This window comes from Panthera leo, chromosome A2 (genome assembly GCF_018350215.1).
Source record: "Panthera leo isolate Ple1 chromosome A2, P.leo_Ple1_pat1.1, whole genome shotgun sequence".
In the NCBI taxonomy this organism is placed as follows: domain Eukaryota; kingdom Metazoa; phylum Chordata; class Mammalia; order Carnivora; family Felidae; genus Panthera; species Panthera leo.
The window spans coordinates 56,535,719-56,550,238 of record NC_056680.1 but is presented as its reverse complement, the minus strand read 5'-3'; the positions used below and the strand labels follow the sequence as shown (position 1 = coordinate 56,550,238).

Genomic DNA, 14,520 nt, shown 5'->3' with positions numbered 1-14,520 from the left:
CTATCCATTGTTGCCTCAGATACTTTGGATGCTATTTGGTTAGATGTATATACCATGTTTAGAATTGACCGACGGTCTTGGTGACTCGAACTTTTTTACTGCCAAGACCGCATGAGGCAGGCAAAGCAGGCAGGTGAAACATTTAAGGAGACACTCCCTTTCAGAGCTGCATTTTTGCACCCTGCTGACTGGTGCACAGCCTGTTCCTCTACCAGCCAGGGGGACCAGATCTGCATCTCAGCCTCCGAGCTGGGGAGCAGCCTGGGGTGGGGGCAGGGGCAGCCTCCCACAGCCTCGGGCTCTTCCTTGCTTCCAGGGCACTGCGGGGTGGGGTCTGCTTTCTCGTGTGAGGTTCAACCAAGACTCCTGAAATCATGTCTCCTAGGTCATAGAGGAAAACATACATGTTTTATTGAAAAACATAGGAAACACTCTCGAATGGACAAGCATGCTTCCAAGCAGCGCTGTTACTACCACATGGAGTATTTCCTTCTGCCAGATGATGCAGAGCCTAAAAAGATTGACATGGTGGTGTTTCCAACGGTGGCCAAATTGTTCCTGGATTCAGGAGTAAAGGTGTGTGTGAATGCGTGTGCACCTCACATATACTCTAATACTGTACCAAGGGTGCTTTCTTCCCTGGAGCTTGCTAGAAATGCAGGATATTAAGTTCCCACCCCAGCCCTACTGAATGAGAATCCTCACTGACCTAATAATACCAGTTACCTGACTTTCTATTTAGGTATTTTTGTCAGGTAGCTTCTTTGGTATTTTAAAAGTTTTTGCCCCTCTTACGATTTCTTTTTTGGGTACCCATGTGTGTGCACACCTGCTTGCCCGCGCACACACTCACCCTCCTGCCCGAGGCCTGGCTGTGGGTCAGTGCTTCGAAGTCACTGGAGAGGGTGCTATTTGCAGGTAATTGCTTTGATTCTGGGTTCCCGAGGAACCCAGAGGTGTGACAGGGCCCAGGCCGGGACAGCCATTTCCTGATATGGGGTGGGAGCTGAGGGAGGGCCGGGCCCAGAAGGCAGACAGGTGGAGAACAGCACCCGGCTCTGGTCCCCGGAAGGGCGAGGCTGGCAGGGATGGGTAGTCGTGGGCTCTAAGCCTCCCAGCCTTGCACACTTCAAACCCCTTGGTGTTCTGGGGTGCCTGGGTGGCGCAGTCGGTTGGGCGTCCGACTTCAGCCAGGTCACGATCTCGCGGTCCGTGGGTTCGAGCCCCGCGTCAGGCTCCGGGCTGATGGCTCGGAGCCTGGAGCCTGTTTCCGATTCTGTGTCTCCCTCTCTCTCTGCCCCTCCCCCGTTCATGCTCTGTCTCTCTCTGTCCCAAAAATAAGTAAATGTTGAAAAAAAAAAACACAAAAAAAAACCCCCTTGGTGTTCTTTTACACAGACGGTGAGGCCGTGGCAGGAAGGGGACAAAATCTGGGTGTCATGGACCCAGACTTTCAACATCAACATGACGAAGGAATTACTAAAGAAAATAAATGTTCACAAAATCACCTTGAAGGTCTGGGACACCAAGGACAAGGTTTCAAGAAAAGTCAGGTATTATCGGTTAAAGACTCCTGCATATTCAGAAGACGCAGGATCTTTTGGTAAGTCGGGTGTTTGTGTTTTATTTGAAACGTTTCTACAGGCGTGTGGCTTCTCACTGTTTACAGGATAAAAGCCAGTGTTCCATCATTTACTTCGGGGAACATGTTACTTTGTGGACAAGCTTGGGAGTACCGCCTGGCGGAGCTGTGTCGGAGGGTGGACAGCATCTGTTTTGCATGTACACCGTCCCCACCTCCACCTCCGCCGCATTTCTGGACTTCCTGTCCCCAGGCAGCGCGACCTGTGCAGTCCCCACTGGCCTGTCTTCTGGCCAAGTAATGGGTGTTCACTGACCACACACACACACAACACACACAACACACACACACACACACACACACACACACAACACCAAGAAACAAAAGAGAAAACCTAAAAGTCCCACACCCCTGAGACAACCATGTTAACATTTTCGTATAGACCTTCTAGATTCTTACTTGGGTGAATATTCTCTCAAGGACCAGAAAATGTCCTTTTGAGCTCACCTCCAAGGAGAGAACCAGGAGAGTGGAAAGATCCAGGCTTTGAAGTCAGATAGCTGACTTCAACCTGTCTCCATGTTGACCTTGGGCAGCTTACTACTTCCGGTGGTTATATGCCCCTGAGGCAGGATGATGGGAGTGCCCCCCACCCCGCGATAAAGAGGGTGTGTGTTGTCTATAAAGAATTTAAAAGCTAGGACACCTGAGTGGCTCAGTCTGTTAAGTGTTTGATTCTCGAGCCCTGTGAACAGGCTCTGCGCTCTGGCAGCACAGAACGTGGGATTCTCTCTCTCCCCCCTCTCTGCTCCTCCCCCGCTTGTGCTCCCTCTCTTTATCAAAATAAATAAGCATTTAGCATCCTAAAATGCTACCAGTTAAACTCTGTGGCGGTAATCATAAGATGCATCCAGTTTTTAGAGACCTTGAAACGTCGCAGCAGTGTGCGTCTGAGATTGGTCGGAGTACGGTCTAGAGCACTGTTGGTGGTGGCTGCAGACAAGTACAGTTGTCCCCATTTTACAGGGAGCAAAGGAGACCCACACCTGCTTGAAGGGCAAGGCAGTGCCGCAATCAGAACCCATTCTGTTTGTGACTGGAAAGCCTCTCCTTTCTCTGGGTTTCCAGCCTGCCTTCTTGAGGAGCCGGTCTGACATGGGGTGGGGGGGGGGGGGGGGGGGAGGGGCATTTCCGACTGTTCATCTTTCACTTTTATCTGGGGTTTCTTGCCCTCAGTGCTGTTGGCATTTTGGCCCGGATCATTCCGTGGGGACTGTCCTGGGACCTTGACCTGATAGATGCCAATAGTCTCCCTGTTGTGACAACCAAAAAAAAAAATTAATGTATATTTATTTTTGAGAGAGAGAGAGAGAGAGTGTGTGAGTGGGGGAAGGGGCAGAGAGAGAGGGAGACACAGAATCCAAAGCAGACCCCAGGCTCTGAGCTGGAGCCCGATGGCGGGACTCCAACCCACCAACCATGGGGGGATCATGACCTGAGCCGAAGTCGGATGCTTAACCAACTGAGCCACCCAGGCACCCCATTTCACCTCTTTCTCGTAGCTTCCATTATCTCCATTCATTCATTCGCTCCCTCTGCTCATTCATTATTCCACACGTGTTGGTTACTGCTACGCTCCTGCAGAGTCCTGTATTGATAGAAGTGAAAAACAGAGCGCCCATCTCCTTAGCTCGATGCCCTGAGCCCTGGGGGTAGCTCTGGCTTAATAAGTGCCAGCTCTGTGATCACAGGAAAGTTATCATTGTCATATTCCCCATCTGTAAAGTAGGGCAAGTGGAAGTGCCTTCAAGTGAAATGTGATGATTAAATGGACCAACACAAGTCAAATCCTTAATGGTCTTATTTGGAAGAAGTCATTGCCAGTTGAAGTTTCAATTACCTGGTATTTTGAAGGAGCCCCCTAGGCAACTGCTGCTGGAAGACAGGGGTCCTGCCTGTCTTGTCCACTGCCCCATCTGCAGCACTAGGAGAGTGCCGTATGCACAGAAGGTGTTCAGTAAGTATTTCTGATTGACTGAGTCAATGATTCTCCTCCTGCATTCTAGAGGAAGTGAAAAATTTGGTTTTAAGTCAGAGAAGATTGTGTGAAGAGGGCGCACACATCAGAAAGGAGTGGAACCAGGAGCATGCACCAGAAAAAGCAGAAAAGGCAGGAAAACACATAAAGCCTTCGCATGGTGAGTGGAGATGACCTCCGTGGACAAACTGAGTGTAGGGCGATGGCAGAGAACGAGGTGGATGGGTGTTGCTGGTACCGTGCACGTGCACTGGTACCCTTCACGTGTATCAGCAACTCCTGCCGGTGCTGCTTCGCCCTTGAAGCAAACAATGCTCTCAGGGCAGGAGTCACTTTCTGTTGTTGATCCTTTTTCTTTGTTTTATTTTTGTTTATTTTGTGACTTATACAATTTTTCTAACTGTAGGAGTTACACTTGTAGGTTTTTTTTTTTTTAAAGAAAATTCAGTGAATATAGAAAAGTACAAAACAAGCAGGGAAAACAGTCTATAATTCCATCACCAGGAACAAGCAGTGTGATATTTTGGTTATTATATTATGGCAAATACCTTTGTTGTAAGTTTTTTTTTTTTTTTTTTCTTTTACATAGATGAGGTTGTCCCGGATTCCGAATTTTGTATTCTGAGATTAACCTGTCACCACATGCGCTTCCTGTTTACTTAAGAACTTTGCATAAACTCCGTTTGTGGTGACTACATAATATATCAGCTGCTGGTAGCACTATACGTTTCTTAATCGTTCCCTGTAGGTGGAAACTTGGGGGTCTTGGAAGTGTTTTCAGTATTCTCTGATGTAAATGGTGCTGAAGCAGACAACTGAATAGACTTTCTTTCTCCCCCCCTCCATGGCATGTTATATAAGAAATCGGAGGCCTTGTCTTGCCTCCATTTGTCCAAATAACTGTAATTATTTACAATTACATTCACTCATTTACTCATTCATTATTAACTAATCTTTTTATGGAATGCTCACCACACACCAAGCCCTCTGTCTGGTGACTGGCATTGCAAAATGGGTCAAGGGCCCTCATTTCTTAATGAACTAGAATGGGACAAGAAGTCCATTTACTAATAAATATTATCCGATTCTCACTCAGCAGAGCCTGAAACTTTTTCCAAGAGCTCCGAGGAATATGAAAAGGCACTCCGAATGGATGATCTTGGCATAGTTCGGTAAGGATGGACCCATGTTATTTTGGGGAGTGGGAGTGGAACCCCCTCTTGTACTGGCCCTATAAACTCTCGCCAAGAGTTATGTGGGTTTTAGTAACTTCAGTTAAGTCGGAACTCATACAATCCAGGTGAAATTAAAGGAATAGAGAAAGGAATGGTTGTGTTTATGAGTATAAACATGTACTTTTGCATGTGTAGTTTATCTCACTTAATCCTCATCATGGTCACTCTGTGAGGTGGTATTACTATCTCCATTGTTTTCACAAGCTAACAGAGTGGTGGTAAAGCAATTTGCACAAAGCTTTAAAATTGGAATTCTTTGGAATCTTGGGAGTGTTGGTAAAGCCAGGACCCCATCCCATACCTTTGGATCACCAAGTCCGCAGCCTTTCCTGCTGAGTGCAGTTGCTCTTGGAGCCTAAGAAGGATATGGAGAAGGAGATTCCTTGGATGCTGTGGGGACCAGGGTGGAGGCCCAGCTGGTGGCTTGAGAGAATAGGATGGGGAGAACCCAAGAGACCATGTCGTTAAAAAATCTCGATTTTTAGGGGAGCTTCTGTGGCTTGGTTGAGCATCCGACTTTGGCTCAGGTCATGGTATCACAGCTCATGAGTTCAAGCCCTGCGTCGGGTGGGCTCTGTGCTGACAGCTCAGAGCCTCGAGCCTGCTTCAGATTCTGCGTCCCCCTCTCTCTCTGCCCTTCTCCCACTCATTCTGTCTCTCAAAAGTAAATAAAAACATTTAAAAAATTTTTACAGAATCTCGATTTTTAAAAAATTGTTTTTTTGCATTGAATTTATGCGTTAATTTGGGAAGAATTGACATTTTTACATTGAGAAGTTCTCCTGTCCATGATCATGGTATACCTTTTCACCTAATTCAGTTCCTTCTTTATGATTTTTAATAGAGTTAAAAAATTTTTCTTCCTATAGATGTTGGATAATTCCTATAAGCGAGTTCCTGGATTTTTTTTAGAGTTTGGGTGCTTTTATAAAAAATATAATATTTTCCTTAATGTCTCTGGTTGGTTAGAAATTGATAGTACAAGTGTGGTCTGCAGAGCAACAGCATCAGCATTCCTGGGAACCTGTTAAAAATGTAGAATGTCAGGTCCACTCCAGGCTTACTGAACCCTAACCTGACTTTTATTTAACAGCATTTTCAGGTGATTCATATGCACAATGAAATTTATGAAGCACTGGTTAGAGAAATACAGTGTCATTTAAAAAAATATGCTCCCATTTGGTCCAGTAAATAGATTCTTAGATCTGGTCCCTGATTTTTTTCACCTTCATTTATTTTTCTCTTTGTGAATTTTCTAGATGGAGTATTTCAAGAGAACCAACTGTTTATTTGGAGACAGCACCTGGGATGGAGATGAAGGAATTAATGGAGAGATCATTTAGCAGTTTAACAAACATAGTAGAAAAGCAAAAATTTCAAAGTAAGTTAGGATGGGATTTTGGAATTTTATAACGTAACTAGACTTGGAAGAATTATGAAATATTTCTTTTTTTTATATATTTTAGAGAGTGAGTGCCCATGAGTGGGGGGAGGGGCAGAAGGAGAGGGAGAGAGAGAAAATCTTAAGCAGGCTTCATGCCCAGCATGGAGCCCAACATGGGGCTCTATCCCATGACCTGGGATCATGACCTGAGCCAAAATCAAGAGTCGGATGCTCAACTGACTGAGCCAACCAGGCACCCGGGATTATGAAATATTTTAAATTCAGAATACTTCAGAAAGATTCTTTGATATCTGACCAAACGTGACTCAAAAGTAAAAGAATACTACATACACATTCAACTTGCCCATTCTATCTCACCTCAACCAGCCATCCCTACCACCCCATCCATCCATTCCAACCGACCTCAACCCATTCAGTTACCTGCGTGATCCCACCCATCCACACTGCATCCCCCTTCCACTCCACCAATGTTTCTGTGCTCCCGACTCATGGTGTCGTGAACATGGGAAGCATGAAAATCTCTAATGTTGATGGAGACTTTCTAATAAATAATGATAGTCCTATGTGATAGATGCTGTGGTAGGGTAGGTAGGCATGTTGGGGAAGCACAAAAGAGTTGGGGCTATGGAAATAATCTTGGAAGATAAGTTATTTGCTTCTTATGGTGGAATAAGGGAAATAGCATGCCAGGTTACAGGAACTGCTCATGCAGATGCTTGTAATCTTAGTGACAGACAAGAGGCAAAGTGTCGTCAGAAGCCACTAAGTGGACCTGTTCATTCTTGACCTTGTTCTCCTCACCAGTTTTTCAGTAAGCAGTTGGGTTTCCAGTATGAGGTGGAATATTCTAGAGCTGATGCACTTGCTGCTTCTGGGATGGCCTACTTCCTGTTTGTTCAGCTGTAACTGCTACAGATCATTTCCTTAACTCTCTATCAATTAATCTGCTTTTCCTGGTTCGCATTCAACACTCTGAAGCTGGGGGAAGAAGTGGCTGCTTGAGTCGGCTCTCTGCCAGGCGTCAGAAACACAGTTGTTCATGTTCCTATTTTTAAGGCCCTAAAAGTCTAGTCAACACTTTCACATCGGAACACCTTCAACTCTGAGTTTTCTCTTTTTCAGATTAAAGAGGCTTGCTCAAAAAAAAAAAAATTTTTTTTTAATGTTTATTCATTTTTGAGAGACAGAGCAGGGAGGGGCAGAGGGAGAGGGAGAAACAGAATCCAAAGCGGGCTCCAGGCTCTGAGCCCGATGCAGGGCTTGAACTCATGAGCCGTGGGATCATGACCTGAGCTGAAGTCGGATGCCTAACCAGCTGAGCCACCCAGGCGCCCCTAAAGAGACTTGCTTTTTAAGAAAATATATTTATTTATTTATTTTGAGAGAGTGTGAGAGAGTCCTCATATGGGCAAGGGAGGGGCAGAGAGAGAGGGGGAGAGAGAATCACAAGCAGGCTCCATGTTGTTAATGCAGAACCTGATGTGGGGCTTGATCCCATGAACCATGAGATCATGACCTGAGCCAAAATCAAGGGTTGGCCACTTAATCTACTGAGCCACCCAGGTGCCCCTAAATAGCCTTGCTTTTGAAAAATATTCTTTAAGCATTTTAATGAGCTTTTCACACCCTCCTTTTTACTTTGTAAAAGTACACAGTAAAATACAACCACAGCTTTCTTGAGAAAGGAAAGTTTACAGATAGAGTTTGTCTCCTTTACACCCTGTGCTTTTAAGAAGCATACCCTGTCCTGCAGATAAATTGGTGTGACCCTTCCCTGCCACCCCTTTCTTTCTGACACATTCATACAACATTGTATTGATTTTTATTTTTGTGAGTCACAGAAATGATTTCATACTGTACATATCTTCCTGCAGCTTGCTCTTTGCATTCAGCTTGATTTTTGAGATACTCGTGTCCGTATACCTAAGTCCAGCTCCTTCCTTGGAACTTCTGTAGAATACCCCATTAGATGGACGTGCCATCCTTCACCCATACAGTCCCCACTGAGGGACATTTGAGTTGTCTCGTTTCCTGCTGTCACCAGTGCTGTGACAGCGAGCACTCTTGGGTAGGTGTCCATGTGCCTGTGCCAGAGAGTCTAGGGCATTTGCCCAGAGGGATCACAGGGCATGGGAAATGCACCTTGACCTCCTCAGGAGGTATTCGGGTTTATTACTCTCTGGGTGGTACCAGTTTGCTCTCTGGACAGAAGTCCTGAGAATTCCAGTTTTTCCATGTCATCAGCCGTGCTTGGTGCGCTCAGGGCCTTATTTCCTGATTCCCAGTGGGGTTGAGAACATCTCATGTGCCTATTTGGTCACCGTCTTATGTGATTTGGCTATTGCGATTCTTTGCTTATTTTTCTGTTGGGTTTTATATTTTTTTCCTAGCGATGTGTAAGCTTTATTTCTGACATCTTCTGGATAATTATGCATTGTCAGTTACATGCACTATAAACATCACAGCCCGCAGTCTGCAATTTACCCTGTTACTTTATGTGTGCTGTTTTGTTTTGCACACCCTTTATTTGACTATTCCTTTCTAGTTTGTACTTTTGGTAATGTTTAAGGAATCCTTCCTTGGGGTGCCTGGGTGGCTCAATTGGTTAAGTGGCCAACTTCAGCTCAGGTCACGATCTCACGGTCTGTGAGTTCGAGCCCCGCGTCGGGCTCTGTGCTGACGGCTCAGACCCTGGAGCCTGCTTCGGATTCTGGGTCTCCCTCTCTCTCTGCCCCTCCCCTGCTCACACTGTACTCTGTCTCTCTCTTTTAAAAATGAATAAACATTGGAAAAAAAATAAAATCATTTCTCATCCAGATGTCAATAGAGTCTTCTCTGTATTCTCCAAATGAGTTTGAAGTTTTTGTTTTCTGTCATTAGTCTGCAATTCATTTTGCATATGGCATGAGATGCCTGATAATTTCATCTGCCTCCGAATGGATAGTCAATATAATTAACCGACTGATCCATCCTTTCCTGAGATCTGAAATGCCACCTCTGGCATCTATTAAGTCCCTCTATGCTAGCAGATGTATTTCTGGGCTTTCTAGGTTCTGTTCCCTTGGTCGTTATATCACGGAACAAATAGCTCATGGTTTTTTGTTTTTTTTTTTTAAATTTTTTTTAACGTTTATTTATTTTTGAGACAGAGAGAGACAGAGCATGAACAGGGGAGGGTCAGAGAGAGGGAGACACAGAATCTGAAGCTGGCTCCAGGCTCCAAGCAGTCAGCACAGAGCCCGACGCGGGGCTTGAACTCACGGACCACGAGATCATGACCTGAGCCGAAGTCGGACGCTCAACCAACTGAGCCACCCAGGCGCCCCGCTCATGGTTTTAATTACCATAGAAATATATGTCTTATTGTCTCCTTTTTAATCTCTGGATCTGAGCTTGGCACAGAGCTGAGTATTTTATGTACCTTTGCTCATTTCCTCTTCTCAACACCCTACAGGGTAAGCACTATAGCTCCCATTCTACAGATTCTACAGATCGAGGCTTAGAATGGTGACAGAGGGGGAGACCTGGTTCTGGAACTTTGGTGGTTCAACTCCGAAGCCCAAACCTCAACCCTACACTGTGGTTAAGGCTGACTTGGGGGAGAACTTTGGTATGTGATGGTGCTGTGGTCATCATCCAATCTTAGCCCCCTTCTGCCCATGTTCTTAGGTAGGAGAGGCTGGGAGGTCACATTCTTCCTGAATGTAACTGATAACTGGTCTGGTATCTACATTTAGACACCTCTTCTGGTTGCTGGGGAACGGCAGCACCAAGGACAGCCTCTGCCTTCAAGGATCTTCCAGAACCTACCTACCTACCTACCTTTCTTTCTTTCTTTCTTTCTTTCTTTCTTTCTTTCTTTCTTTCTTTCTTTCTTTCTTTCTTTCTTTCTTTCTTTAATGTTTATTTATTTTTGAGAGAGAGACAGAATATGAGTGCAGGAGGGGCAGAGAGAAAGGGAGACACAGAATCCAAAGCAGGCTCCAGGCTCTGAGCTGTCAGCACAGAGCCCGATGCGGGGCTCAAACCCATGAACTGTGAGATCACAACCCGAGCTGAAGTTGATGCTTAACCAACTGAGCCACCCAGGCGCCCCTGTTCCAGAACCTTTCCGAATCTCTGCAGCATGTAAGAATTCACATATGGTAGCTTGGATACGTTCTCCTCTTAACACTGATTTCCTTCCTTTGATTTTACAGGTAAAAGGAAAGAGTCGGAGGTGAAAAAGAAGAGCCAGAAGAGAAAGAGGAAATCTCGAGTGGAAGACAGTGACTTCAAGGGGGCAGGAAATTGGAAGCACGGAGCTTTCTCTACCGAACTGGTGCTGATGCCGCTCCTCGCAGGTAGTTACACCTGTTCCCAGCAGTTCTTAGTTGTCTGGTCCCACGTGGCTAGAATGTCCATAAACAGGATGCTTGCATTGACCAAGCCTCTCCTCTGCCACCTACTTCCATGCTCCCAGCCATTTCAGCAAAATGGAGGTGTCTCCATTACACAGAGGAGGAAAAAGAGGTGCAGAGAGGTCAGCCGGGTTGTCCGAGATCACACCAGCAAGTAAAGGCGAGGCTAGGATTGGAACTCAGGTCTGATTCCGAAGTCCAAAGAAACCTGTGAGAATAACTGCCCTGATTTTGTTTTCTAAATAGGATGCTGCTTTTTATAAACGCCTTCCTGCAGAGTTTTACAAAAACATCTAGTAAAGGAAATGAGGAAAAGGAACCAGTGTTCCTGGCCCATCATTTACTGCTCATGGCAAACTCAGATCCTCCCGGTGAACTTGTAGCTGTGGTGTTGGGCTCGCTCTCCTTTATTCTGTGAGGGACCAAAACTCAGAGAAGTCAGAGCAACCTACTTGAGGTCACAGAGCTCAGTGGCAGGACAGGGGTTTCATTCTTCTGCTTTGTAAGATCTATCACAATTTAGAAATGAGGCTTTCTCTGGCTTAAATAATAAATAGTAGGCATGTTATATCCATAGGTTGTGCTCATGGAAAGCTCAGAATATATTTTGGGTAACATTATGTGACTTCGTTTCTGAAATAGTATATGGGGGGAAACCCTTCTCTTTTAGAGAAGGTAATTTTCGAGACTAATTCATTGTAAATTTTTTTTGGCCATCAGGGTAAATGTGCGCCCTCTACTGGCCAATCTGCAGAAATTTAGGCTTCCGTCTTGGGATGGAACCCACCTTTGCAGCTGCTTGGGGTTTTACCTCCTAAAGTCAGTGTCGAGTGACTGGAAAATCATTTCTCACAAGCTCTTGGGTTGATATTGATACAGTTTGAGGAAATACCTTTAACTTTTTAGTTTTTACTTTTAGTTATTTAAAAAAAATTTTTTTTAACATTTATTTATTTTTGAGAGAGAGTGTGTGAATGGAGGAGGGGCAGAGAGAGGAGGGGACACAGAATCCAAAGCAGGCTCCAGGCTCTGAGCTGTCAGCACAGAGTCTGACGTGGGGCTTGAACTCACAAACTGTGAAATCATGACCTGAACTGAAGCTGAATGCTTAACCGACTGAGCCACCCAGGTGCCCCTATATGTTTGTTTTTGCCATAAAATAATAGCATAAGACTATTCCAAGACCAGCATGATAATTTTTGGTAATCATCTTCAATTTCAAATTAGGCCATAGGCTTTGCATCCCTGAGTGATAAATGCTGGTTGGCTAGTAACACATTAAGATTCTAGAAAGATTCTGTGTTTGGAATGAGCTCTTTACTTTCTATTATTGCATAGCGGAGGGGCCAAGCATAGCCAGGCAGGACTGGCTTGGACATGGGTTCTGCCACTTATGGGCCAGGAGACCTCGGATGGCGTCTCACCATTTCTGGACCTCGGTTTCTGTATCTACAAAGCAGACATTATGGCGGCCACACAGGGCTGTTCTCAGGATCAAATGGCATGAATGCAGGCTCAAGTCTGGCCGTTTCAGTGCACACACTGTGTGGCGTTCATTCCCCCGCTCCTTTTCTCTCCTCGGCTTGGGCACGTGTGCCTCCCCCCACTCCACCCCCCACAGTGTGAGAATGTATTTTGGTTGTCACAGGTGGGAGCAGAGCGTTAGAGGGTTGCTGCTAACTGCCCCACGATACACAGGACGGTCCCCACAACAGAGAACTCTCTGTCCTCAAGTGTCTGTGGTTTTGAGGTTGGGAAACCCTACCCTGGAATTATGGCTCTCCCTGCCCTAAATTTCTGAATGATGATTTGAGTGCATGTTTGCACGGGAGATTTCTTCTAAACTGGGCAGTCTTTTTCTACGAAGAGGCTTGCAAAGTTCTAGAACACAAATCATAATTAGTTATGGCCTTCATGAGTCAGCTCCATTGAAAAGAGAGATGTGGGAGCACTGAGGGCTGCTCCCCTGGAGCTGCACACGGCCCCACGCTCACGGCCTGTGCACATGGCCAGACACGCTGGGCCCATAACTTGTTTTGGAAGTGACTGCTCTTTTCTTTCTTTACTCTTTGCTTTTTTTTTTAACATTTGTTTATTTTTGAGGAGGGGGAGGGGCGGCAAGAGAGGGAGACAGAGGGTCTGAAAAGGGCTCTGTGCTGACAGTAGAGAGACGATGCGGGGCTCGCACTCACACACCGTGAGATCGTGATCTGAGCCCAAGTCAGAAGCCTAAATGACTGAGCCACCCAGGGGCTCCTGGAAGTGACTCCTCTTTCTGAGTGTGACTGACCGGGTTTTTGTGTGCCCTGGAAACGCATTTACAAGTGTCGTGAAAGGAACACAACTGATTTTTTTGAGCACCCACCGTATGCTGGGTGGTATCCCCAGCACCTTCACATATATGAGCCCTCTTGACTCTCCTGACCAAGAAAGCTGGGATCTGTGCCTGTTTTGCCCATGAGGACATGAAGCCTCAAAGAACCTATGCTTGTACGTCTCATGACTGCTGAGAATTGAATCTGGGATTTAAGCCTAGGCCTCTCTGCTTGTTAAATTGGAGGATTTCCCTCTTCCCCTCCCCTCGCCCCCCACCCCGGTATGTCTCCACCTGGTAAAATGTAGGGACGCCTTTCGCAAGAACATATTCTCACTGCTACCCGTGTGCCACGCGGTGGCTCAGTTCACCCACCCTTTTCCCTAGTTGCGCCATCGCGCAGCCATTGGGGAAGGGGCGCCATGCTTGATCCGGTACCAGTTACGTTCTACGTCAGCATCTAGGCTTTTCTCACTGGACTGCGACAGTGAAAGTGGCACCACTGGCCCCTGTAACAGACCCACTGACATTATGTGTTGTGTTCTAAAATAACTGCCCGGAGCAGCACTCTCTAGTGGAGCTTTCTGCAGTGATGGAAATGTTCTGTATCCGTGGTGTCCAGGCCAGTGGCTCCTAGCTACACGTGGCCACTTGAACATTTGCAACGTGACTTGTGTGATGAAGGAACTGCGTTTTAAATTATATTTAAGTTTAAATTTCAGCAGCCACAAATGGCCTGAGAACTTATTTATTTATTTTAACACTTATTCATTTTTGAGAGACAGAGAGAGAGAGAGAGAGAGAGAGAGAGAGAGGGGCGGAGGGGCAGAGAGAGAGGGAGACACAGAATCCGATGCAGGCTCCAGGCTCCAAGCAGTCAGCACAGAGCCTGACGCGGGGCTCGAACCCACAAACGGCAAGATCATGACCTGAGCCGAAGTCGGTCGCTCAACCGACTGAGCCACTCAGGCGCCCCAGCCTGAGAAGTTTTTAAAAACCTTAGTGTGGAGGCTACATCCCAGACCAAGTACATGAGACTGCTTGAAGGTACCACCCAAACATCGGTATTCTTGTAGATGATTCAGGAAATGCTGATATTACAAGGTGATCATCAAGATTAAATCGCAACAAGTAAATTCTCTTAGGAGACCTATGGGACCTCAGTTTGAAAAACTGACATATACTATGCTGCCCGTAGGTGTTTGCCAATTCGCTTTTTTTTTCTTTTAAGTTTTCTTCTTTTAGTTGCGATTTATCATTGGCTTTTGTCAGGTTGCCCTATCCTTCTGTGTTTGTGGTGGGGCTTTCAAGAGTAACAGTCTAATGCTCTGTGTATGTCCCTCCTAGGATGGCAAACTGTCATGAGTTGTGGCTGTTGGAAGTCTGCCAGCATTTTAGATTGTTATTTGAGTTTTAAAACAGAAGTTCCTATCATGACTGAGGAGCAAAAGCAGGATTTAAACCCTTTGACCATAAAGATCAAGTGTGTTTCCTGCCTTCCATCACAACCTGTGCCAATCCATGAACTAGAGGTAAGAGTGAGCCA

The 14,520-nt window shown here is 45.9% G+C and overlaps 1 protein-coding gene across 5 annotated transcripts in view; it reads left to right on the top strand.

Annotated features, from left to right (window-relative positions):
• CFAP92 (cilia and flagella associated protein 92 (putative)) overlaps positions 1-14,520 on the top strand; it is an 82,590-nt gene that overhangs the window by 12,258 nt on the left and 55,812 nt on the right. For 4 of the 5 annotated variants that reach the window (XM_042912048.1, XM_042912054.1, XM_042912063.1 and 1 more), the window contains exons 3-9: positions 386-576; positions 1,399-1,603; positions 3,649-3,780; positions 4,720-4,792; positions 6,115-6,236; positions 10,460-10,603; positions 14,322-14,506. In XM_042912048.1, the coding sequence (XP_042767982.1) occupies positions 386-576; positions 1,399-1,603; positions 3,649-3,780; positions 4,720-4,792; positions 6,115-6,236; positions 10,460-10,603; positions 14,322-14,506 (1,052 nt within the window). The remainder of the gene's footprint in view (positions 1-385; positions 577-1,398; positions 1,604-3,648; positions 3,781-4,719; positions 4,793-6,114; positions 6,237-10,459; positions 10,604-14,321; positions 14,507-14,520) is intronic. The other variant, XR_006195710.1, reaches the window with a different exon arrangement.